At 42.6% G+C, this 25,052-nt stretch overlaps 1 protein-coding gene across 2 annotated transcripts in view; it reads left to right on the top strand.

The window, feature by feature from the left end:
• Positions 1-25,052, top strand: part of vill (villin-like) — a 158,960-nt gene that overhangs the window by 96,720 nt on the left and 37,188 nt on the right. For both annotated transcript variants that reach the window (XM_043690859.1, XM_043690858.1), the window contains exons 2-8: positions 5,191-5,279; positions 7,491-7,565; positions 10,509-10,705; positions 11,569-11,677; positions 12,858-12,968; positions 16,065-16,270; positions 23,143-23,221. In XM_043690859.1, coding sequence (XP_043546794.1) covers positions 5,208-5,279; positions 7,491-7,565; positions 10,509-10,705; positions 11,569-11,677; positions 12,858-12,968; positions 16,065-16,270; positions 23,143-23,221 — 849 coding nt within the window. In that variant the 5' untranslated portion in view covers positions 5,191-5,207. The remainder of the gene's footprint in view (positions 1-5,190; positions 5,280-7,490; positions 7,566-10,508; positions 10,706-11,568; positions 11,678-12,857; positions 12,969-16,064; positions 16,271-23,142; positions 23,222-25,052) is intronic.

Raw genomic sequence — 25,052 nt, 5'->3', positions numbered from 1 at the left:
ATTCAGCAGCCTACAACGCTCTGCGACTCTGTTAGGCAGGGATTTTCATTGAGATGATTTTCATGTGAATACCTTTGTTCAACCAGTTGCATATCCCAAGCTGCCTTGCAAAGTGCTAATATGCAAAATACTATATATATCTGTAGAACAGGCAGTTTATTGTTTCATATGAGAGTGTTATTGCATTATATCAGGTACCCCTGCTGGATTTTTCATACACAACACATGGGCAGTTACACCAAGGTAAGCTGGTTGTTCTTAGATTCCTGATAAGGGGTTCTTTAAGCATAGATTTCCCCTCATATTTATGAGGTCTCTTTGGTAAATTTGTCCAATTAATTTTATGTTGCTGTTCTTACTCCACAACCTTGAGAATGCATCCTTTCAAGTATTTGTCCAATCTTCTTTTGAAAATTGCTCTTAATCCTGTACCCACTGTCCTATCAATCCTTAGAAGAGCATGGCAACATTTTTTAAAAAGATGTTCATGACGTGTGGGCATTGCAGCTTCCAAAGGGCAATTGAGTGTCAGCCACATGACTGTGGGCTTGGAGTTACATGTAAGCCAGACCAGGTTAGGGTAGCAGATTTACAAGGGCATCAATGAACTGCCCAGAGAGGCTTTTACAACAGTCAACAGTGGTTATATGTTCACCATTAGCTTTTTATTCAATCTGATCAACATATGACTCAACACTAAGAGCAATGTGGTTGACTCTGAACTGATTTCTGCGATGGCTGAGTGAGACCCTCAGCTCAAGTATAATGAGGGAAGGCAGCAAATACTAGACTTGATGGCAATACTCACAGAATGTAATAAACACTCAATGCTGGTAGCTTTGAAAAAATGGGGGAGGTGTGGCATGTGAATTCATCCCCTGAGAGTCCTCTGGAAAAGTCAAGCACGAGGGCAACGTATCATTGAAAAGTCACTCCCAAAAGTAGAATTGACTGAATTGACTGAACTGCTCCTCCAATTATGGCTGCTTCCCTGTTGCATTTGTAGCTCACCTGAAGAAACACTGGAGAGAAACTGTCTATCATTAGGGCATGAGTGAGCATTGAGAATGTAAATGGCAGCAAGAGTGGGGTTGCTGGATCAAAGGAAGCATGAGTGACCAGTCCAGGCAGAGGGACATTAATCTGGAGACACTGGGACCCAAAAGGGGGGAGAAGAGATGGGAAGCAATGGGTGATATCTGGGTGAATGAGACTGGTGAGGCTGGATGCTGGGAATTGAGACTGCCAGGATGTGCACAGCAAAGCTGCTGAGGCCTGACATGCAGGAGGAAGGCACGTGAGGCTCCAAATGGGAGAGGAGGCACTCAAGACTCTAAACTCCAAATAGGAAGAGGAGCTGCAAAGGTAGGGAAGATGGACACCAGAGAGGTAGGTTGAGAAACTGCATAGTTAGACATGAGCTGAAAAGGGGAGAAAGCAATTTGTAAACCTGTCAACAAAGGAATATTTTAACTGCAAACCAGGAATACTTGGAAGTCACTTGGGTAATTACTTGCAAATGAATGCAAAGTCTGTTGCTCAAGACTTAAGAAGTTCAGGAGCTGCTATGTGGAGAAAAATGTTAAAGATACTATTATTATGAATGTTATAACAACTGGACAGTTCTATCTCATAAAGATTTGCATCTATGTGTTATCACATCTCAAGATGATGTAAATTACTTGAGGTGCAGTGACTGTAACAGAGACAAACACACAACCATTTTGCATAGACAATGCTTTTTATGACCTTGGGTCATTCTTAATCAGTACAGTAAATGCAATACATTGGAAATGTAGTCACTGTTATAATGAAGGAAGTTTTAATGAGTAAGTGATCTGTTCATTTAAGGATGTATAGGGCTCAGGGGCATAATTTAAAAATTAGTACCAGGTCTTTCAGGAATGAAGTTAGGGAAAATTTCTACTCGCAAAGGATTATACAAATTTGGAATTCTGTAAACTGTATAAAGTATGTGCCTGTTACTTAAAAAATAAACTTTTGTTAAATTGTACCTGTTATCTTGTGCCAATTAAAATATTGTGGCGTTTAGGAAATTAATGCATCAGTTGTGTGGCTTTTTATGTTTTATGCACCAGTGATAACATTTGGGGTTATTGATGAATTCTTCAAATCTCACATAACATCAACAGAAATACAGAAGGTATTCTTACCCCTCAGGTCCTTTTTAAATCTTTTCCTTCTCACCTTAAACCTATGTCCTCTACTTTTGGACTCCCTTACCCTGGGAAGAAGACCTTGGTCATTGACCCTATGCTTACTCCTCATGATTTTATAAACCTCTATAAGGTCACCTCCCAGTCTCTAATGCTCCATGGAAAAAAGCCCCAGCCTATTCAGCCTCTCTCTATAGCTCAAAACTCCACTCCTGGCAACATCCTTGTAAATCTTTTCTGCACCCTCTCAAGTTTAACAACATCCATCCTAGAAGGGTGACAAGAATTTCTCCAAGTATTCCAAAGGTGGCCACACCAATATCCTGTACAACTACAACATGACATCCCAACTCCTATACTCAATGTTATGACCAGTGAAGTCAATCTCCTGGTTTGTTTTATCAAAACACAACATCTCACATTTATCTAAATTAAACTCCATCTGCTGCTCCCAGGCCCATTCGTCCATCCGATCAACGTTTTGTTGTACTCTGAGATAATCTCCAGTGTCCACTACCCCACCTATTTTGATGTCATCTGCAAACTTACTAACCATGTCTCCTATATTCACATCCAAATCATTTATTTAATGACAAAAAACAGTTGACCTCGCTCTGATCCTTGTGGCACACCATTGGTCACAAGCCTCCATTCCTTAAAACATCCCTCCACCAACACCTCTGCCTCCTACCTTCAAACCAATTTTGTATCCAATTAGCTAGCTCCCTCAGATCCCATGTGATCTGATCTTACTAACCAGTCTATAAAACGGAAACTTGTCAAATGCTTTATTGAAGTCTATATAGCCAATGTCTACTGCTCTGCCTTCATCAATCTTTGTCACCTCTTCAAAACATTCAATCATGTTAGTGAGATATGATTTCCCACACCACAAAGTTATGCTGACTGTCCCTAATCAATCCTTGCCTTTCCAAATGCATGTAAATCCTGTCTCTTAAAATCTCCTCCAACAACTTAACCACTACTGATGTAAAGCTAACCAGTCTATTGTTCTCTGGCTGTTCCTTACAATTTTTCTTAAATAATGGCCACCACATTAGTCAACCTCTGGTCTTCTGGTACCTCACCTTTGGCTATCAGAGAGAAAAATACCTCAGCATGGGGCCCAGCAATCTCTTCCCTACCTTCCCAGAACGTTCTGGGAAACACCTAATCAGGTCCTGGGCATTTATCTGCCTTTGTGCATTTTAAGACCTCCAGCAGCTCCTCTTCTGGACACCTTTCAAGATATCGCCACTTATTTCACGAACTTCCCTAGTTTCCCTGTCCTTCTATCCAGTAAATACTGATGCAAAATACTAATTTAGTATATCTCCCACCTCCTGTGGTTCCACTCTAATGAATTAATGAGAATGATAAAGGAGCCCTTAAAAACAAGGTAGCCCTTAAATAATTCTCACTAAGAACAATTGGGGAAAAGAATTACCTCAATTGATGGTTGTTGTCATTGAGGATGCAATGCAACACAGGAACAGGCCCTTTGGCCCACTATGCCTCTGATGATTCCTAAAACTTATTTAGATCTGCTACTTATTGCCCATGCAGTTTCTGCCCCTCTATTCACTTCCCATTCATGTGATTATCAAGATATGCCTTAAATGTTGCTAACATGCCTGTTTCCACCATCTCCACTGGCAGTGCGTTCCAGGTACCCAGCACCCTCCATGTGAAAAAGTTTCCCTGCACTTCTCCCCTAAATTTTCCCCCTCTCAACTTGAACCTGTGCCCTCTTGTAGTTGACTTTTTTACCCTAGAAAAACATCTAGATTAGATTAGATTACAGTGTGGAAACAGGCCCTTCAGCCCAACAAGTCCACATCGACCCGCCACCCACCCATACCCCTAACATTTACCCATTACCTAACACTACGGGCAATTTAGCATGGCCAATTCACCTGACCTGCACATCTTTGGATTGTGGGAGGAAACCAGAGCACCCGGAGGGGGTGCACGCAGACACGGGGAGAATGTGCAAACTCACACAGTCAGTCGCCTGAGGCGGGAATTGAACCCGGGTCTCAGGCGCTGTGAGGCAGCAGTGCTAACCACCGTGCCGCCCATCTCTGACTATCCACCCAATGTGTGCCTCTTGTAATTTTGTAGACCTCTGTCAGGTTGCTCCTCAGCCTCCACCTTTCCAGTGAAAGCAGTCCAAGTTTATCCTACCTCTCGTAACTAAAACCCTCCAGGCCAGAAACATCCGGGTGAACTTCCTCTTCACCTTCTCCAAAGGATCAGTGTCCTTCTGCTGGTGTGGTGACCAAAACTGTATGCACTATTGCAAATATGACCCAGCTACTTTTGTACAGCTGTAATGTAATTTGCCAATTTTTATATTCAATGCCCAGGCAAGCTTGCTGTATGTCTCCTTGACCACCTTATCCACCTGTGTGCCACTTTCAGGGATCTGTGGACCTGTACATCCAGATCCCCCTGTATATCAATGCTCCAAAGGGTTCTGCCATTATTGTATAATTTGCACCTGCATTTGATCTTCCAAAATGCATAACCTCACATTTGTCCAGATTAAACTCCGTCTGCCATATTTCTGCCCAAATATCTATATCCTGTTGTATCCTTTGACAATCCTCTTAATTGTCTGCAACTCCACCAGTTTTGGTGTCACCTGCAAACTTACTATACATTTTCCTCCAGTTCAGTTATATACATTACAAACAACGAAGTCCCAGGACTGATTCCTGCGGAACACCACTAGTTACTGATCTCCATTCCGAAAAGCACCCTTCCATCACTACTTTCTGTCTTCTATGACCAAGCAAGTTTTGGTCTATCTAGCCAGCTCACCCTGGATCCCATAGGACTTCACCTTCTGTACCAGCCTTATCAAATGCCTTACTAAAGTCCATGTAGACAACATCTACTGCCTTTCCCTCATCATTCAATCTTGTCACCTCCACAAAAAATTCAGTCAACCTACATTGCACATTATGCAGTCTTAACACTGACTCCATTTTTTTTTGCTTGCTTCTAGTTGTGACCATTGTTACCATGCCAACTGTAATAGCAGAGGCCTTTAAAAATATCAGCACGAGCCCAGGCCTGCAAATATGGACCATCGAGGTAAGAACGTCAAGTGGAGCTTGCTTCATGATATCCACAACACCTAGAAAATAGCTGCTGTTGCTACAGTTTATGGTAAAATAGGAATGTTGACCCTGTCTTTTGAGAGTCTTGGAGGAATTTAAGTTCAATTAATAAATCTCGATTACACAGTGATTTAAGTGATGCTGACCGTGGCAACTATCAACAATTGTCATAAAAATCCACTTGGTTCATAAGGTCCTTTTAGGGAATCTGCTGTCCTTATGCAGTCTCGCCTACATGTGACTGGACCAAAAGCAATAACCTATCAAGGCACTCAGTTCAAGGGCAGTGAGAGATGGACAACAAATGCTGAACGGTCCAGAAGAACTAAAAAAATGTTTATGACATACTGATCACATGCCAAATATAAATCATCATTAAGATAAAGGTATTCAGGAATGTTGTAAATCAGCTTCTCTGTAATTGTGACTATCTGTATTCCCGTTTCCTTGTAATCACATCTCCTTATAATCACATCTCTCCGTAACTATTTTCTCTGTAGTCACGTTGTCCTGTAGTAGCCCTTCCATCTAGTGACATGGTGAGCACTGCCGGTTGTAATCCTCTTGTCGAGATCCCTAAATGGTTCTCATCCTGCAGCAGATCTTTCCACTATGGATCTCCCCAGAACTGATGACCCTCTGAAGGGTCTCCTCCTGCTGAACTGATCTTCCCTTGTAGGGATTTCCCCCAGAAAGGATATGCCACTATTGGTTTCTCACTCTGTAGGAACCCATGCCTGAAATAGTCTCCATCTAATCCCATAGGCATCTCCACTGAAGGCTCTCCCCCAAATTATTCCCTGTAGGGATCCTGACCTGAAGTATTCTTTCCCTGAAATGATTTTCCCACAGGTCTATGTGGTCATTCCCTCATGTAAGTATAATCTCCCTTTAAGGATCTTTCGCTATAGTGATTTCTCCCTATCAAATCTTCACTTGAATTAACCTATCTACAACTGATTTTCTGCTAAAGGATCACCTGCTGATCTCTTCTCATTGATCTCCCATGGAGACTTATACCTTTCGGGATCTTCCTGTGTAGTGATCACCTCATTAGGATCCCTTCAGAGCCCTTCCTCAGTAGGTTTCTATCCCAGAAAGAATAGCCCTCTGTTGGCATTTGCCCTTTTATTGATTTTCTCCTGACGATCTCCTCAAAAATTGATCTATCCCTGTAGAGATCTTCACCTGTTGGTATCATACCCTGACAGGATTTCATCCTGTAGTGGTCACCTCCCAATATGACCTACTGTTGCACAGATCTCCTTCTGAAGTGGAAATCTCTACAAGTGGCGACTGTACAAGACCCTCTGTGGATCCTTCTGTGTATGGATCTATTTCTGTAGAGATTGTCCCCGATTTCTGCCTATAGGGCTCAGACTTGAGTGGACCTCATATGTTCTGCTGGGGCGAGTCTTCACCATAGCAATTACCTCAAAGTGATCTTTCCCTCTAATGATCTTTCTGAAATTGATTTCCCTGCGATGGAATTTGTACTTGTATTGGTCTTCATTCAGTGCTGTCCCCTTGAATAGATCTGTCCTTGAACACATCTTTCGCTTCAGGGAATCCTCCCCATCTCTTGTATGGATTTCCTTTTAATGATGCTGAATTCACCATTACATGACAAGTGAGGTATAATATTAGGTCTCATTTAGAGTCCTAGAGATGTACAGTATGGAAACAGATCCTTCGATCCAACTCGTCCATTCTGACCAGATATCCTAAATTAATCTAGTCCCATTTGGCCCATATCCCTCTTAAACCCTTCCTATTCACGTTCTCATCTAGATGCCTTTTAAATGTTGCAATATACCGGCCTTCACCACTACTTCTGTATATCTCATGCCATACATTCACCGCCCTTTGTGTGAAAATGTTGCCTCTTGGGTCCCTTTTAAACTTTACCCCTCTCACTCTAAACCTATGCCCTTTAGATCTGGACTTTCCCACCCCAGGGAAAAAGCCGTGTCTATTTACCCTATCCACGTCCTTCATGATTTTATAAACCTTTATAAAGGTCACCCCTCAACCTCCGACATTCCAGGGAAGACAGCCTCAATCTATTCGGACTCTACCTATAGCTGAACTCCGGTAACATCTTTGTAAATGTTTTCTGAGCCCTTTCAAGTTTCCCAACAGCCTTCCAATATGAGGTTCTTACTTTCTTGTGAATTTTTTGCAGAAAATGGAGGTGGTCCCTGTTCCTCCAAAGGCTTATGGGAGTTTTTTTGAAGGCGATTGTTACCTGATACTGTTTGTAAGTATGAGGAGGAGAACTTGCATGAAAGCTTGTTTTATTAACGTTTTAATAAACAATAAGACCTGTACTCCTGTCACCCTTTCTAACTTACTGCACGTACCTCAGTCTGGACTAGTTGAAGATTATCCATATCCCAAATCTATTGGAGGAGGGATTGAGCTAGAAAGGGACACATGAGGGAAAAAAAATTTTGAAAAATTGAATTTTTATTGACTTTTTAATATATTTCTCCTGCTGAGCAACATCAGCACTGGCTACCCGGAGGCCTGTGTTTTCAGGGTCACTATCCAGTCACCCTGCAGGCATCCTGTGAATTAAAGCTGTGAACACCCACCCTATCCTAGTGCTGGCCTCATATAGTCAGTTATCATTGACAATGACTTACGATGACCAAGACCAACGTGTTGTTGAGGTGTTTTTGAGTCCAACCTGGTACGTTGTGGAATCAACTAAAAGAAAGTGAGGACTGCATATGCTGGAGATCAGAGTCGAGAATGTGGTGCTGGAAAGCACAGCAGGCCGGGCAGCGTCCGAGGAGCAGGAGAATCGATCTTTCGTGCAGAAGCCCTTCATCAGGAATGAAGCTTGTGGGTCGGGAGGGCTGAGAGATAAATGGGAGGTGAGCGGGGCTGTGCAGAAGGTCGCTGAGAATGCAGTAGGTAGATAAAGATGCTAGGTCGGAGCAGAGGGTGGAGCGGACAAATGGGAAAGACAATGGACAGCTCAAGAGGGCGATGCCGAGTTGGAGGCTTGGGACTCGGATGAGGTGGGCACCACCATCTTGACCTTTCTGTCGTCTTTCCCGTCTATCCGCTCCACCCTCCTCTCTGACCTATCACTGTCTCCCCCACCTTCATCTACCTCCAGCATTTCCCCCCAGCCCCACCACCCTCCCATTTATCTCTCAGCACCCCCCCACCCCGGCCCACAAGTTTAATTCCTGATGAAGGACTTATGCCCGAAACATCAATTCTCCTGCTCCTCAGATGCTGCCTGACCTGCTGTACTTTACCAGCACCACACTCTTGAACCTGGTATATTGTGTCCAGTTTTGGTCTCCTTTCTTGAGGTTGCGCTGGCGATAGTTCAGAGGAGATTCACCAGATTGAGTCCAGGGATGAAAGGATTGTTGTGTTAGGAGAGGTTGAATATCTTGGGCTTGTACTAATGGTAGTTCAGAAAAATGATGGGGGATCTGATGGAGGTATATGAAATGTTGAAGGTAATTGATAAGGTGGACGTTGAACAGATGTTCCCCTTGTGGGCCAGTCTCGAACAAGAGGTCAGAGATAATGAGTGAGAGGACGTAAGTTCAGAACTGAGATGAAGAGAAGCTACTTCTCTCAGACGGTTGTGAATCTGTTGAACTCAATGCCCCAGAGTGCAGTGGAGGCAGAATAAATCCACAGGTTCAAGAAAGAAATAGATATGTTTCTGATGAAAAGCAGGATAAAGGGCTATGGGAGCAGGCAGGAAAGTGGAGCTGAGACCAGGATAAGATCAGCCATGATCATGTTAAATTGCGAAGTGGGCTCAAAGGACTGAATTGCCTATGCCTGCTCCTAATTCCTATGTTCCTAACACACACTTCAGGTTATACAATTGAGTTTGTTGAATGTTAACAAAATTTAAATTTTTTGTTTATATTTTTCTTTCATGGATGAAGGTGTTGCTGCTCAGGCCAGCATTAGTTACCCATCCCCTTGTCCTTGGAAAGGTGGTAGTGAGTTGTCTTCTTGAACCACTTCAGTCCCTGAGGTGTAGTTAGACCTAGAATGCCGTCGGGGTGGGAGTTCTGGGATTTTGACCCAGCAATAGTGCAGGAGCAATGATGTACTTCCAAGTCAGTGTGTGATTGGAGAAGAACTTGTAGGCGGTGATGTAGGTGATGCTACTACCTGTAACTAGTCTGGCTCATCTTTCAACATTTGTTATTAATATTCATTCTTGGAGTATGGGTGTTGGGATGCGACATACTTAGTATATCCAGCAGTGAAACAGTCCATTCAGCTCAACTGGTCCAGCCCTCTTGATCCATGCTGGTATTTATACTCCATATGAGCTTCAAGATGGATTCCCTCTTTTCCTTTCTCTCTTATCTTTGGAGCAGCATGGTGGCTCAGTGGTTAGCACTGCTGCCTCACAGTGCCAGGGACCCAGGTTCGATTCCAGCCTCAGGCAACTGTCTGTGTGGAGTTTGTCTGCATGGGCTTTCTCTGGATGCTCCAGTTTCCTCAGTTCAAAGATGTGCAGGTTAGATGGATTGGCCATGTTAAATTGCCCATAATGTCCAAAGATATGCAGGCTAGGCGGATTAGCCATTGGAAATGCACAGTTACAGGGATAGGTTAGGGGGCTAGATCTGGGTGGGATGCTCTTTGAAGAGTCCTTTGGATTCAGTGGGCCAAATGGCCTGTCTCCACACTGTAGGGATTATATGATTAATCTGCAGACTCCTATAGTATTGGCTTCTTCCCTGTATGCACCTCCAGCTTCAAGAATCCATTCCCTGGCTAATAATTGGCCAATCGACTGACTGTATGGGAGCCATGAGTGACCCTTATTTGAACTCAAAATCAAAGTCCTGAACCAAAAATCCCTGACAACTATCCCTGCAACCACCTTCTTCTCGACAACCCTCTACAATCCTTGTGCCCCTTAAATACTGACCTCTTGCCTGACCCTGATTTCTGAAGTTCCCCAATTGACAGTTTCCCAAATACTCTAAATCTCTTAATTTCTCTACCTCTCTTATCTTAGATCAAACCTTTCCTTTGACCAAGTTATCACCTGTCCTAATATCTGCTTATGTGGGCCCTGCATGCAATTCTCTGATTATATTCTTCTAAAGTTCTTTAGGATTTTTTTCCACATTAAATGTGCTATATAAATGCCTGCTGTTGAAAGGAAAGAAGAATTAACCTAGTTATTTGTCTGTAGATTCGTGAGACAGAGAGAGGGACGTCCAAAGCCCTCCATTACTGGATTGGGAAGGAGTCAACCCAGGATGAGCAAGGAGCTGCTGCAATGTACATCACCCAACTGGATGATCACCTTGGTGGAGGACCTACCCAGTACCGGGAAACACAGGGTTATGAGTCTCCAGAGTTCAAAAGTTACTTCAAGAATGGTATCGTGTGAGTAAAATTGCCAAAAGCTTGCCCTTTGACCTTCTGGTTTTTCCTTCAATTGCATTCTTCAAATAGCACAGCATGGGGCCTCTCAGCCTATCTTTTTGCTGACTGTACAATAATCAATCAGAATGTAAATTGTGAGAAGGACACAGAGGTCGCATAGAGGTTAGATAGATCGTGTGAGTGGGCGTATGGCGTATTATGTGGGAAAATGGGAGATTATTCATTCTGGTGGTAAGAATAGATAGTGGAATGTATTTTAAAAGGCATAAAATAACTGCAAGAAACTGTGTGTACTTGTATAAGGAACACAAAAGTTGGCATTCAGGTACAGCAAGCTATTGGGAAAGCAAATGATTTATAAGCCTTTATTGCAAGGGACTTAGAGTGCTGGAATTTGGAGACATTGCTACAATTGCCAAGGACAATGGAGAAACAACATCTGGAATGCTGTGTGCAGATTTGGTCTCAACACTTAAGGGAGGAAGTAATTGTAATATGGAGTGTATAATGAAAATACACTAGATTTGCCCTAACATAAAAGGGATGCCTTAAAGTCACTCTCTTTATCCAAGCTTTTGACCCTAACCTTTCTTTAGTTGGATGTCAGTTTTTGTTTTAATCATCCTTGTATGGTCATTTGTGGCATTTTACAAGATATAAATTGTTAGCTTTAATGTTTGCCACTCAGTGTTTTGTTTCTTTGAGGTGAATATGGCCAAGACATGGGAGCCATCATGTCCAAATAGAAATGGCAAATGTGGATGGGAATGGCAAGGGATAAAAGCTGATTAATGGCAACCAAATGACTGCTGAGCTGCTAACAGTAGGCTGCAGTAACCATGGTAGTGTTGTGATCATTACAGATACAAGAAAGGAGGCGTAGCCTCTGGCTTCAAACACGTAGAGACGAACATGTATAACATCAAGCGGCTACTCCATGTCAAGGGGAAGAAGAACGTAACTGCGTCAGAGGTAAGCTGTGACTATTATTAGGACAGTTGGGCACATTAAAGGGCACCAAAATAGAAAACAAGCTGTTGACGAAATGAGTATCCCTTGCCAAGATTATTACATTGAGTCATGAGAAGCTACACTATGGCACATTGTTGTCCAGCAGCATTCCCTTTTAAGCCTTTCCAAGATTCTTTGCATGACGATCAGCATCAGCAGTCATACTGTGACTTCCATGCTTACATGGACCTCGAATGCCCTTGCAGCCAGGAAGAAAGTTAGAGGGAACAGTGCTGTCAAGTCACCATCTTTGAAAGTGATGTGGGGATTACTGGCTGAAGAAGCATTTATTGCCCATCCCTAATTGTCCTGGAGAAGATGTTCAAGTTCTGCCTTCTTGAACCGTCCTTGTCCTTTGAGGTGCAGGAACACTCACACTATTGAAAGGAAGGGCGTTCTGGGATTTTAGCCAAATGACAGTGAAAGAGTGGCAGTGAAGTCCCTAGTCAGGATGGTAGTTTGCTTGGAGGAAAGTTTGGCATGTTGTGTATTTGCTGTCTTTGTCCTTCTAAGTGGTAAAGGTAGTAGTCTTGGAAGGTGCTGTCTAAGGAGGTTTGGTGAGTTACTGCAGTGCATCTTGTAGATGGTATTGCTACCTTGGTGTGTCAGTGATGAAGAGAATGAACATTGGATGTAGTGCCAATCAAGCAGGCTGCTTTGTCCTGGATAGCGTCAAGCTTCTTGAGATTATTACTGATGTTAATGGAGGGATAAATATTGGCCAGCACAGCAGTCACCCCTACTGTTCTTCAAACAGTGCCATGGGATTTATTAGATCCATCCAATTTGACAGACAGACGCTTGGTTTAGTATCTAATTCAAAAGATGGTACCAGCTCACTCAATATCACGCTGTCTTGGGTTCATTCACAACATTCTGACTCAGACATCAGAGCACTAGGCAAGAGCACTGACAACCACAATATAGATGTACAAAATATAGACCCATATAGTGTAAATTTAGAGCAATACAACAACACTGCAGCATCACAGACAATCAAGGCTGAAATGCAGGAATTGTATTTCCATGAGGAGAGGCTGTGCTCAGGAAAGCAAAAAAAATGCACACCACGTATTTTCTGAAATGTTCATAAGATTCATACATGAAATATTAAGAATTTGTTTGTTTTGTTTCAATTCAGGTGGATGTATCCTGGAACAGTTTCAACTCTGGTGATGTTTTCCTCTTGGATTTGGGAAAGGTCATTGTCCAGTGGAATGCGCCACGTAGTAATAGGACTGAGAGGTTGAAGGTCAGTTAGAGCACAGTGATGAAACAGAAACACCTTTCTCTTTGATGAATCTAGACTGCAAAGGGGGAGAAATAAATGGGGCAGGAGTAGCTATTCAGCCCCTAAAGCTTGTTCCACCATTCCATAAAATCATGGCTTTCTTACACTATTGCCAAAACATTAATTCCTTTAGGGCCAAAAAAATTCTCAGTCTCAATCTCTCAGCCACTGAGCATTGACAGCTTTCCTGGTTGACAGTTCCAAAGTTGTGCAAACATGTGAGTGAAGAAATCCGTCCTGATCTCAATCTTAAATGGCCTACATCTGATATTGAGGTTGTTAATATGTTCTAAATTCCACACCAAGGGGGTACATCCTCGCAGTATCTACCCTGTCTACCATTGTTGTAGAGGATTCAGAAGAAATTTACTGGGATGAGGGATTACAGAAGAGGTGGAACTGTTCACATTAGTATATAGAACATGGAACATAGTAAAATACAGCACAGAACAGGTCCTTCAGCCCACGATGTTGTGCCGAGGATTACCCTAATGTAAAATATAATAACCTAACCTACGCACCCCTCAATTTCCTGCTGTCCTTTGCATGTCCAGCAGTCGCTTAAATGTCCCTAATGACTGCTTCCACCACCGCTGGCAACGCATTCCATGCATTCACAACTGTCTGTGTAAAGAACCTATCTCTGACGTCCCCTCTATACCTTTCTCCTGATATCTTAAAACAGTGACCCCTCATGCAAGTCAATCCTGCCCTGGGGAAAAGTCTCTGGCTATTGACTCTATCCATGCCTCTCATTATCTTGTATTCCTCGATCAGGTCACCTCTCTTGCTCCTTCTCTCCAGAGAGAAAAGTCCGAGCTTAGTCAACCTCTCTTCATAAGGCAAGCACTCCAGTCCAGGCAGCATCCTGGTAAACCTTCTTTGCACCCTCTCCAAAGCCTCTGTATCTTTCCCATAGAAAGGCGACCAGAACTGGACACAATATTCCAAGTGTGGTCTCACCAGGGTCTTGTAGAGCTGCAGCAAAACCTTGCGGCTCTTAAACTCGATCCCTCTGTTAATAAAAGCCAAAACACCATATGCTTTCTTAACAACAATATCCACTTGGGTGGCAACTTTGAGGCATCTATGTACTTGAACACCCAGGTCCCTCTGTTCCTCCACACTGCCAAGAATCCTGTCTTTAATCCTATATTCAGCATTCAAGTTTGACCTTCCAAACTGCATCACTTCATATTTATCCAGGTTGAACTCCATCTGCCATTGGCTGTCTTAGAGCCAAGAAGCCTGAGGGGATATGATGGAGATATATAAAACCTATGAAAAGTTTAAATCAGATAAATAGAAAATGTTTCCAGTGACTGCTTCATAAATATTTTGGGATAAGAAAGAGACAACAAGAAGGAAAAAACTTACACAAAGCATTGTTTGAATTTGGAATGTACTCCCTCCTTGATGTTGAGACATATACAGTTTCAAATTAGTGTTCAAAAAGAAATTTGGATAAATATTTGACTGAAAGAAAGAGAAAGATCAGTTGTGTTGGGAGATGGTAGGATTGACTGGAGTTCTCTTCAAAAGAATTAGCACTGACTCGATTAGCTGATGATCCTCCTTCTGTGCCGTATTAATCGATTCTAGCAGACAGAAGCGGTTTGAGGGTTTATGTAGGGTAAGGGTGTCCCTCATCCACTGAGAGCCCTTTACCAGGTACTAGCCGTGCTCTCGAGCTGTACTCAATTGGTCAAGTTTTACTTCATATTCCAAAATGGATTCCCAGCTACTTTAAGGCATCTGCTTTACCTGCTGCCTGTCGGGTGGCCTGAGTGATTGCCTGTCAAGGTGCACTAGTCCCTAGTGCTGACCGGTCTAAATGATGGTTATAAAACTTGGAGGGCACCTTCAAGCTCCTTGAGCTTGTTCCGCTATTCAATTAAACTAATCTTAGTTCATCGCCCCATCTCCATTCTGTAATTCCTACTGTAATTGAGACAAAACTCTGTCAGCCACAGTTTGAATATTTTAATTCATCCACAGCATCAGCAGCATATTCTGAGAGTGTTGCACAATTCTAGAATCCTTAGTCTGAAAATGTGTGACCTACCGAGTTCTAATATTAAGTTATGTCCTTGTTCTGGAGTCCCACCAATAACTCAATGAACTAGCAAATCCTATGTTAACCATCTCAACTGAATTTCTTTATTCTTTTCTGGGAATTTTTGGCACTTGTGCCAAAGCCAACATTTATTATCCATCTCTAAATGTCCTTGAACTGAGTGACTTGCTTGGCTATTTCAGAGGGCAGTTAAGAATCAGCCACATTGCTGTAAATCTGGCAATCAGAAGGCAATGGTGGTATTGTGGCAATGTCACTGGACGAATAACTCAGAGGTCCAGGCTAATGCTCTGGGGACACAGATTTAGATTCCATAATTTACTGTGGTGGGATGTGGTGGTGCATTACCCTGAGCATCTTGATTGCTAGCCCAGTAATATTGTCACCACACAACCATCTCCTCTAGATAATTCCTTATTGGTCAATTCAGAATGGCACATGAACCTAGACTTTGCAACTTGGCCTCCATGTTTAATCCATTTATCTGTTTCACAGATTTGATAGAATAGACGCTGAGAATGAAAGCAAATTCTGTGAATGCTGGAAATCTGAATTAAAAACAGAAAGTGCTGGAGAAACTCAGCAAGTCTAGCAAAAAACAGAGTTAATGTTTTGAGTTCAGTATTCCGAGTCTTACTCTGACAAGGAAAAGTGTCTTGAATCAGTGGTCTGGGAATCTTTGAATTCTCTACTGCAGAGAGCTGTGGAGGCCCAGTCATTATTAGTTAATAGATTTCTGGGAATTAAGGGGTGTGGAGACGGTGCATGAATGGGGATGGAGGTAGACGATCATCCATGATCTTATTGAATGGTACAGCAGACTCAAAGGGCTGAATGGAATACTCTCGCTCCTGCTCTTATTTTCTTCACCATTTGCAGGTTTCTTAAAAGGCTTGTCGCAAATTCACGGTTTCAGTCTTTCAGACAAGTAGATGCACTAATACTAAGATTTTGACAAAGGCTGTCTCTTACACTGTCAGGCCCTGTTGCTTGCCCAAAGTATCAGAGATCAAGAGCGTGGAGGACGAGCTCAGATTGGCATCATCGATGGAGACGAGGAAGATCAATATCCCGAGCTGAAAAAGATAATGACGGCCGTACTTGGAGAACGGAGAGGGGAGTTGAAGGATCCTGCCCCTGATGAGAGGGCTGACCAGCTCCAGAAAGCCAATATCAGGCTTTACCAGTAAGTTACTGCATTTGTAAGCCAGTAAATTCAGGAATAATTAGCTAAAGGGACCAAAGCGCAACTACTTCACCAGTCACTATCCTGTGAGTTCTTATGGACATTAATAATGACTGTCAAGGCTGGGACCTAAATATCCAAGATTATGTATCCTGTCAATAGGACAGACAGATGGGCAGAGGCCATTGGGTTCTCCTGTGGGTAGAAATGAAACTAAATTGATAACAAGAAATGATATACAGTCAGAAGGCATAGATCTGTGTTGATAGATTTGAGAAACTGAAAAGGAAAGAAGACCTTGATGGCAGTTGTGCATTGGCCTCACAGCAGCAGTCAGGAAATGGGGAAAGAAATTAATCCAGATATAGAAAAGACATGTAAGAAAGACCCGATTACAATAATCACAAGGGACTTCGATATGCAGGTGAACTGGGAAAATCAGGATTGTAGTGGATCCCAAGAAAAGGAATTTGTGGAATGCCTACGGGGTGGTTATATGAAGCAGCTTGTGGTAGACCCACTAAGGAACAGACAGTTCAGGATTTGGCGATGTGTCATGAGGTAGACTTGATTAGGGAATTGAAGGTGAAGGAACCCCCTAGGGACAATGACCATAATATTATAGGATTCTCCCTACAGTTTGATAGGGAGAAGCTGGAATCAGATGTAACAGTATTACAGTTGAGTAAATGTAACTAGAAAGACATGAGGGAGGAACTGGCCAGAGTTGATTGGAAAGGGAGCGGAGCAGGGAAGACAATGGAGCAGCAATGGCAGAAGTTTCTGGGGATATTTTGGGAGGAACGGCACAAATTTATCCCAAGGAAAACGAAACATATCAAGGGGGAGACCGAAGCAATCATGACTGACAAGAGAAGTCATGTACAGCATGAAAGCAAAAGAAAATGAGAGCAATATGGTGTCTCAGTGGGAAGCCAGAAGATTGGGAAGCCTTTAAAAACCAGCAGAGCACAACTGAAAAAAAAAAAATAATGGAGGAGATGAAGGAAATACAAGGGTAAGCTAGCTAGTAATATAAAAGGAGATTGCAGAATTGTTTAAATATCTAAAAGGTAAAAGAAAGGCAGAGTGGACGTAGGACTACTGGAAAATGAGGCTGGGGAACAAAGAAATGACAGAGGAACTGAATGGGTATTTTATATCAGTCTTCATGGTGGAAGACACCAGCAACATACCAGAACATCAAGAGAGTCAGGGAACAGGGGTGAGTGTAGTGGCCATCACTAAGAAGAACATGCTGTGGAAGCTGAGAGGTCTAAAGGTGGATATATCACCCGGAATAGATGGACTATGCCCCAGAGTTCTGAAGAATGTAGCTGAGAAGATTATAGAGGTATTGATGATGATCTGTCAGGAATCATTGGAGTCAAGAGGGGTGCCAGAGGACTGGAAAATGGATAATGTAACACCCCTGTTTAAAAGGGAAGGAGGCAAGAGACAGGAAATTAAAGGCAGGTTAGCCTGATCTCAGTTGTTGGTAAGTTTTTGGGTCCATTCTTAAGGATGAGATTGCAGAGTACTTCGTAGTGGTAAAATAGGGCCAAGTCAGCATGACTTTGTCAGGGGAAGGCCATGCTTGACAAATTTGTTAGAATTATTTGACGTGGTTATGAGCAGTTTAGCCAGTGTGTATGAACTATTGGATTTCCAGAAGGCCTCTGACAAGATGCTGCACTGGAAGCTGCTAAATAAGATAAGAACCCATGTTAGGGGCAAGGTATTGGTATGGATAGAGGATTGGCTGACTGGAAGAAGATAAAGAGTGGATATAAAGGTGTCTTTGTCAGGATGGTAGCCAGTGATTAGTATGTCAATGTTGGAACCACAAGTATTCACATTATACGTTAATGATCTGGATGAAGGAACTGAGGGCATTGTTGCGAAGTTTGCAGATGACGCAAAGATAAGTGGAGGGACAGGTAGTATTCAGGAAGCTGGGAGGCTGTAGGACTTGGATGGGCTAGGAGACAGGGCCAACAAGTGGCAGATATAATAGAGTGTGGGAAAGAGTAAGTTTATACAATTTGGTAGGAAGAATAGAGCATAATGTATTTTCTAAATGTGAAAGGCTTCAGAAATCTGAAGCAAAAAAGGACTTAGGAGTCCGAGTTCAAGATTCTCTTAAGGTTATCATGAGGTTTAATTGGCAGTTGGGAAGGCAAATGCAATGTTAGCATTCATTTCAAGACTGCTAGAATACAATAACAAGGATGTACTGCTAAGGCTCTGGTTAGACTGCATTTGTAATATTGTGAGAGGTTTTGGGTCCCATTTCTAAGGAAGGATGTTCTGGCATTGGAGGGCGTCCAGAGAAGATTTACAAGAATGAAACCAAGGATCAAGGACTTGTCATGTGAGGAGCAGTTGAGGACTTAGGGTCAATACTCGATGGAGTTTAGAAAGATGAGGGGGGATCCGAATAATACATACAGAATAACTGAGAGGCCTGAATAGAGTGGATGTGAAGATGATGCTTCCACTAGTAGGAGAGGCCAGGACCCAAGGGCACAGCCTCAGCGTGAAGCAACAACCCTTTAGAACTGAGATGAGGAGGAATCTCTTCAGCCACAGAGTGGTGAATCTGTGAAATTCATTGCCACAGACAGCTATGGAGGCCAAGTCGTTGAGAGTATTTATGACAGAAATAGATGAATATGTTCTTGATTAGTAGGGGGATCAAGGGTTATGGGGAGAAGGCAGAGAATGAGGTTGAGAAACATTATCAGCCATGGTCAAATGGTGGAGCAGACTTGATGGGCCAAATGGTCTAATTCTGCTCCTATATCTTTATGGTTTCCCTTAGAAAAGACTTGAGAGTCCAGACAAAGTAGCTCGGGAAAAACTGTTCCCTCACAGAGATTTGAGAATGAGAGGGGGCACAGATTTAGAGTGAATGATAAAAGAAAAAAGGTGACATGAGGAAAACCTTTCTCGTGCTACAATTGGTTTGGCATTCACTGACTGAAAGTGTGGTGGAGACAGAATTAGACTGTTATCTGAAATGGAAGAATGCAAGTTTATGGTGAGAGGTCGGGGGCATTTCCCTAAATGAATTGGTTTTTGAGAGAAGAGAATTATTGCAGGTTCAAGAGGCTGAATGGCAGCCTTTTACACTATAACAATTCTGTGGTGACTAATTAATCCCAATCAAACTATGACAGGCTCTGAAATAGATCTGGAATTGGGTGTGGCAATATAATTATTGCATTATGTGAATCTGAAGCCTGAATTAATGATTTGGAGCTGTCATTTAAAATCTTACCAGGCAGCTGGAGAATTTACATTTGGTTATGAATATATAAACAAGGAAGCAGAGTAAGCTACGCCACCCTCTGAGCCTGCTCCGCCACTCAGTAAGATCACACCTGATTTGATTTTAACCTCAACTCTATATTCCTGCATATCCCAGATAATGTTTCAATGCTGGGTAATCAACAATCTAATAACCGAGTTAACCAAGTAAATCTGGTAATTAAAAACAGGCTCAGTAATAGTAACGATAGAAACGTTGTATTGCTATAAAACCTCAACTGATTCACTGATTGCTTGGCCCCTTTGTTTCATCGATAGCTGCAGATGAAATGTCGGAAGACTGGAGGTTGGCTAACTTGGTGCCACTATCTAAGAAAGGTGGAAAGGGAACGTGAGGGAACAATGGACTGGAGAGCCTGACATCGGTGGTGGGCAAATTGTTAGAGGGGATCCTGAGGGAAAGGATTTACATGTATTTGGAAAGACAAGTACTGATTAGGGATAGACGAAAATGAGGACTGCAGATGCTGGAGATCAGAGTCAAGATTAGAGAATTCCTGATGAAGGGCTTCTGCCCGAAACATCGATTTTCCTGCTCCTCAGATGCTGCCTGACCTGCTGTGCTTTTCCAGCACTACTCTAATCTTGACTCTGATTAGGGATAGTCAACATCACTTTGTGGATGGAAAATGGTGTCTCATGAATCTGATTGAGTTTTCTGAAGAATTAACAAAGAGGATTGGTGAGGGCAGAGCAATGGACAGGATCTTTATGGACTTCAGAAAGGTGTTTGACAAGGTTCCTCATGGTAGACTGGTTAGCAAGGTTAGATCACTCAGAATTGAGGGAGAACTAGCTATTTGGATACAGAATTGGCTCGAAGGTAGAGGATAGAGGGTGATTGTGGAGGGTTGCTTTTCAGACTTATAGGCCTGTGACCAGTGGCGTGCCATGTACTCTCACTGCTTTTCGTCATTTATATAAATGATTTGGATGTGAACATAGGAGGTATGCTTAATAAGTTTGCACATGACACCAAAAGTGGACAGCAAAGAAGATTACCTCAGAGTGCAATGGGATCTAATGGGCTGAGGCATGGCAGATGGAGCTTATTTTAGATAAATGTGAGGTGCTGCACTTTGGAAATACAAATCAGGGCAGGACTTATACACTTAATGGTAAGGTCCTGGGGAGTGTTGCTGAGCAAACAGACCTTGGAATGCTGGTTCATAGTTTCTTGAAAGTAGAGTTGCAGGTAGATAGGATAATGAAGAAGGCGTTTGGTATGCTTTCCTTCATTGGTCAGTGCATTGAGCATAGACTTTGGCAGGTCATGTTGCGGCTGTACAGTGGTAAGGTCCTGGGGAGTGTTGCTGAGCAAACAGACCTTGGAGTGCAGGTTCATAGTTCCTTGAAAGTAGAGTTGCAGGTAGATAGGATAATGAAGAACGCGTTTGGTATGCTTTCCTTCATTGGTCAGTGCATTGAGCATAGACGTTGGCAGGTCATGTTGCGGCTGTACAGGACATTGGTTAGGCCACATTTGGAACATTGCATGCAATTCTGGTCACCCTTCTGGTAGGAACGATGTTGTGAAACTTGAACGGGTTCAGAAAAGATTTACAAGGATGTTGCCAGGATTGGAGGGTTTGAGCTAAAGAGAGAGGCTGAATAGACCATGTTATTAACTGTATGACTGCTGTTTTCCCTGGAGCGTCAAAGGCTGAGGGATAACCTTGTAAAGGTTTATAAAATCATGAGGGGCATGCTTAGCGTAAATAGACAAGGTGTTTTCCCTGGGGTGGGAGAGTCCAAAAATAGAGAGCATAGGTTCAAGGTGAGAGGAGAAAGATTTAAAAGGGAACTAAGAGGCAAATGTTTCACGCAGAGGATTGTGCGCGTATGGAATAAGCTGCCAGAGGAAGTGGTGGAGGCTGGTACAGTTGCAACATTTAAAAGGCATCTGGATGGGTATATGAATAGCAAGAGTTTAGAGGGATATGGACCAAATGCTGGCAAATGAGAGAAGATTTATTTAGGATATCTGATCAGCATTGACAAGTTAGACCAAAGGGTCTGTTTCTGTGCTGTATATCTGTATGACTCCAATGACCTTATTGAAGGAAATCTGATGTCCTTTACTGCCCTGTGAAATGGCCTTGCAAGGTTCTAAGGCGGCGGACCACCACCTTTTAAAGACAATTAGCATTGTGCAGTAAATGCTGGCCAAACCAGCAATGTCAGAAGAGAAAAATTCTCAATTTTGGAGATTTTAGCGAGTGTTAGTCAGCTTGTTCCTCTCAAGGATTCTACAAACCACATGTCACATCTCAAATCAGTTTTTATCTCAGAAAAGCTTGAATTCATTTTATACCTTGACACTCAGAATGTCTGATCTTGTTTTACAGTCAATTAATTGTTTTTCTTTTGAGTACACTCGTTGTAAAGTAGAAAATACACCATCATTCCACAAAGCAAGATCCCAGAAAGAGGAGTGAGATATTTGATTGGATGTGGGTGTCGCTGGCGAGGCTACAGTTTGTTGCCAATTCCTCATTCCCCTGAATTGAGTGGCTTACCTGGACCATTTTAGAGGGCAGTTAAGGGCCAGCTTCATTGCTGTGGATCTAGAGTCGCATGTAGGTCAGATGAAATAAAGATGCCGGATTTCCTTCCCCAGAGGACAGTAATGAAACAAATGGGTTTTTTTTTGTGAGAATCAATAGTTTCATTGTCAGCATCGCTGAGGCTAGATATTAATTCCAGATTTTTAATTAATTGAACTTAAATTCCACCAGCTGCTGTGGTGGGATTTGAAACTTTGCTTCCAGACAATTAGAATGGGCCTCAAGATTACTCTACCAATGATATTACCACTATGCCATCATCTCCCCAAGCTAGTGGATATCTGTTCTGTTAGTGAGTTCAGTTGAGGGGCAGATAATGGCCAGGACATGGGGAGAATTGGATCTCTGCTTTTCTTCTTTGGAATAGCAGGTATAGGATGTTTCACATCCACCTGAATAGGCAACAGGACTTAGGATTTAACGTCTCATCTGAAAGGCAGCATCTCTGATACTGCAGTACTGGCTTGGTACTTCACTGAAGTTTTGGCCTAGATATTCATGCTCAGGTTTCCAGAGTACTACATGTACCTACTGACTCAGAGGTGAGAGCAGAATCAACTTAGCCACAGGTTTGGGCTATCTTTGAACTTTTGTTCCACAGGTAAAAGGTCAATGAATCAACCCTTTCCCCCAAGCCAACTCAATCACTTAGTTTGTCTGATTGGTAAGACTGCCTTCAACCCATCAGGGCATCCCTTGGGTTTAGTTCAATTAAAATTGAATCAGGATGAAAGTTCAACTGACTTTCAAGGTTAGTAAGTCTCTTTAAATCCATATCTTGTACTGACTGCTTGCTCAATCCATCTGAAAGGGGAAAGTAGTGGTTATGGGGAAAATGCAGGAAAGTGGATGTGAGGAATATCAGATCTGCCATGATCCTATTGAAGGGCTTGACATGCTGAACGGCCTACTACTATTCCTATTTCTTATGGAATGTAACTTGTAGTTCTCTCTGCTGTTTCCTGTCTGCAGTGTTTCAGATGCTACAGGAAGTTTGATGGTACAGGAAGTGGCCACACGGCCTCTGACTCAGGATCTCCTGAAACATGAGGTAAGTCAAAGAACTTGTGCCTCATTGTTTATCTTCAAACCAGTCCTGTAACAAGATAAATAGCATTCAAAGCATCTAACTTATCAACTAACCTCAACAACCAATTTCCACACGTCTGTCTGGGTGGGTGACAAATTCCTGATCCCAGAATCGGATGGCCGTTCACAAGATTAGGTCCCTGGTAATCACTACCTGATCCCAGATTCTGGGTAATTACGTTCTGAGTGATCATTCCGAATTCTGGACTTTGGGAATTATTTACTGATTCTAGTGTCCAGTCGACCATTCTCAATCCAGGTAATGACTTCCAAATTCTGGATTCCAGCTGACAAATTCCAGGTGACAGTTTCTGAATCCCAATACAAGATGGCAAATTTGATCCTGGATTCCTGATGCATTCCAGATGTCGGATGGCAAGTGACTGTTTCTGTCACTGGAGTACTAATCCAGAACCTCAGGCTGATATTCTGAAGAAATGAATTAGAATCACACCATGGGAAGTAATGAAATTGAATGTAGTATAATGGTCTAGTAGGGCCATGTAACCATTGTTCATTGCTGTAAAAAAAAAAACAACCAATTCACTAAAGTCCTTTTTGGAAACCTGTCCTAGCTTGATCCATTTTACATGTGACTACATAACCACGGCACTTAGTTTGCCCTCTGGGAAGTTATAGATGAGTATTAAATGCCAGACTTGTTAGCAATGACTACATTCACATGAATGAATAATACAGCCATCAGAAGGGCAGAGGAAACATTACAAGGACACCTTGAAAGACTCCAAAAACAAATGCAACATCCCCACTGACACATGTTTGCCCGAGAATACAGAAATTGGAAAAAAGCAAGGCTAACTATTTTGAGTGTTTCCGAGTTGAACAGCTGGAGGCCACATGCATGCAGCAGAAAGAGTGTACAGAACTCAGAACATCCCAGCCACCTGCCTCATCAAACAAGTGCAGAGTCTGAGGTTCCAGGATTGTACCCCCTATTTTGTATTGTCTTTCAAAGTTCTTTCTACCAAAGTACATCACTTCACACTTCTCTGCACTGAAACACGTCTTCCACTTACCTGCCTATTCCGTCAATGTGTCTATGTCCTTTTGGAGTTCCACACTGTCATCCTCACAGTTTTCAATTTATCCAAGTTTCATATCATCTGTAAACTTTGAAATTGTTTGCTGCACACCAAGATCATTAATATATATCAGGAAAAGCAAGGTTCCCAATACCAACCCCTGGGGAACTCACTACAAACCATCCTCCAGCATGAAAAATATCCACTGACTGTCTGTCTGTTTCCCATCACTCAGCCAATTTGATATACATGTTGCTACTGAATCTTTTATTCAATTAAATCTTAGGAGGACTTACACACTTAATGGCAAGGTCCTAGAGAGTGTTGCTGAACAAAGAGTTAGGCCACTGTTGGAATATTGCGTGCAGTTCTGGTCTCCTTCCTATCAGAAAGATGTTGTGAAACTTGAAAGGGTTCAGAAAAGATTTACAAGGAAGTTGCCAGGGTTGGAGGATTTGAGCTATAGGGAGAGGCTGAACAGACTGGGGCTGTTTTCCCTGGAGAGGAAGTGGTGGAGGCTGGTACAATTGCAACATTTAAGAGGCATTTGGATGGGTATATGAATAGGAAGGGTTTGGAAGGATATGGGCTGAGTGCTGGCAGGTGGGACTAGATTGGGTTGGGATATCTGATCGGCATGGACAGGTTGGACTGAAAGGTCTGTTTCCATGCTGTACATCTCTATGACTCTATGACCTAGAATTTTCCTCACATCTGTTGTGTGGCACTGTATCAAATGTCTCCTGAAAG

The sequence above is a fragment of the Chiloscyllium plagiosum genome, chromosome 5 (genome assembly GCF_004010195.1).
Source record: "Chiloscyllium plagiosum isolate BGI_BamShark_2017 chromosome 5, ASM401019v2, whole genome shotgun sequence".
NCBI lineage: Eukaryota > Metazoa > Chordata > Chondrichthyes > Orectolobiformes > Hemiscylliidae > Chiloscyllium > Chiloscyllium plagiosum.
This window is presented reverse-complemented; position numbering and strand designations above follow the sequence as displayed.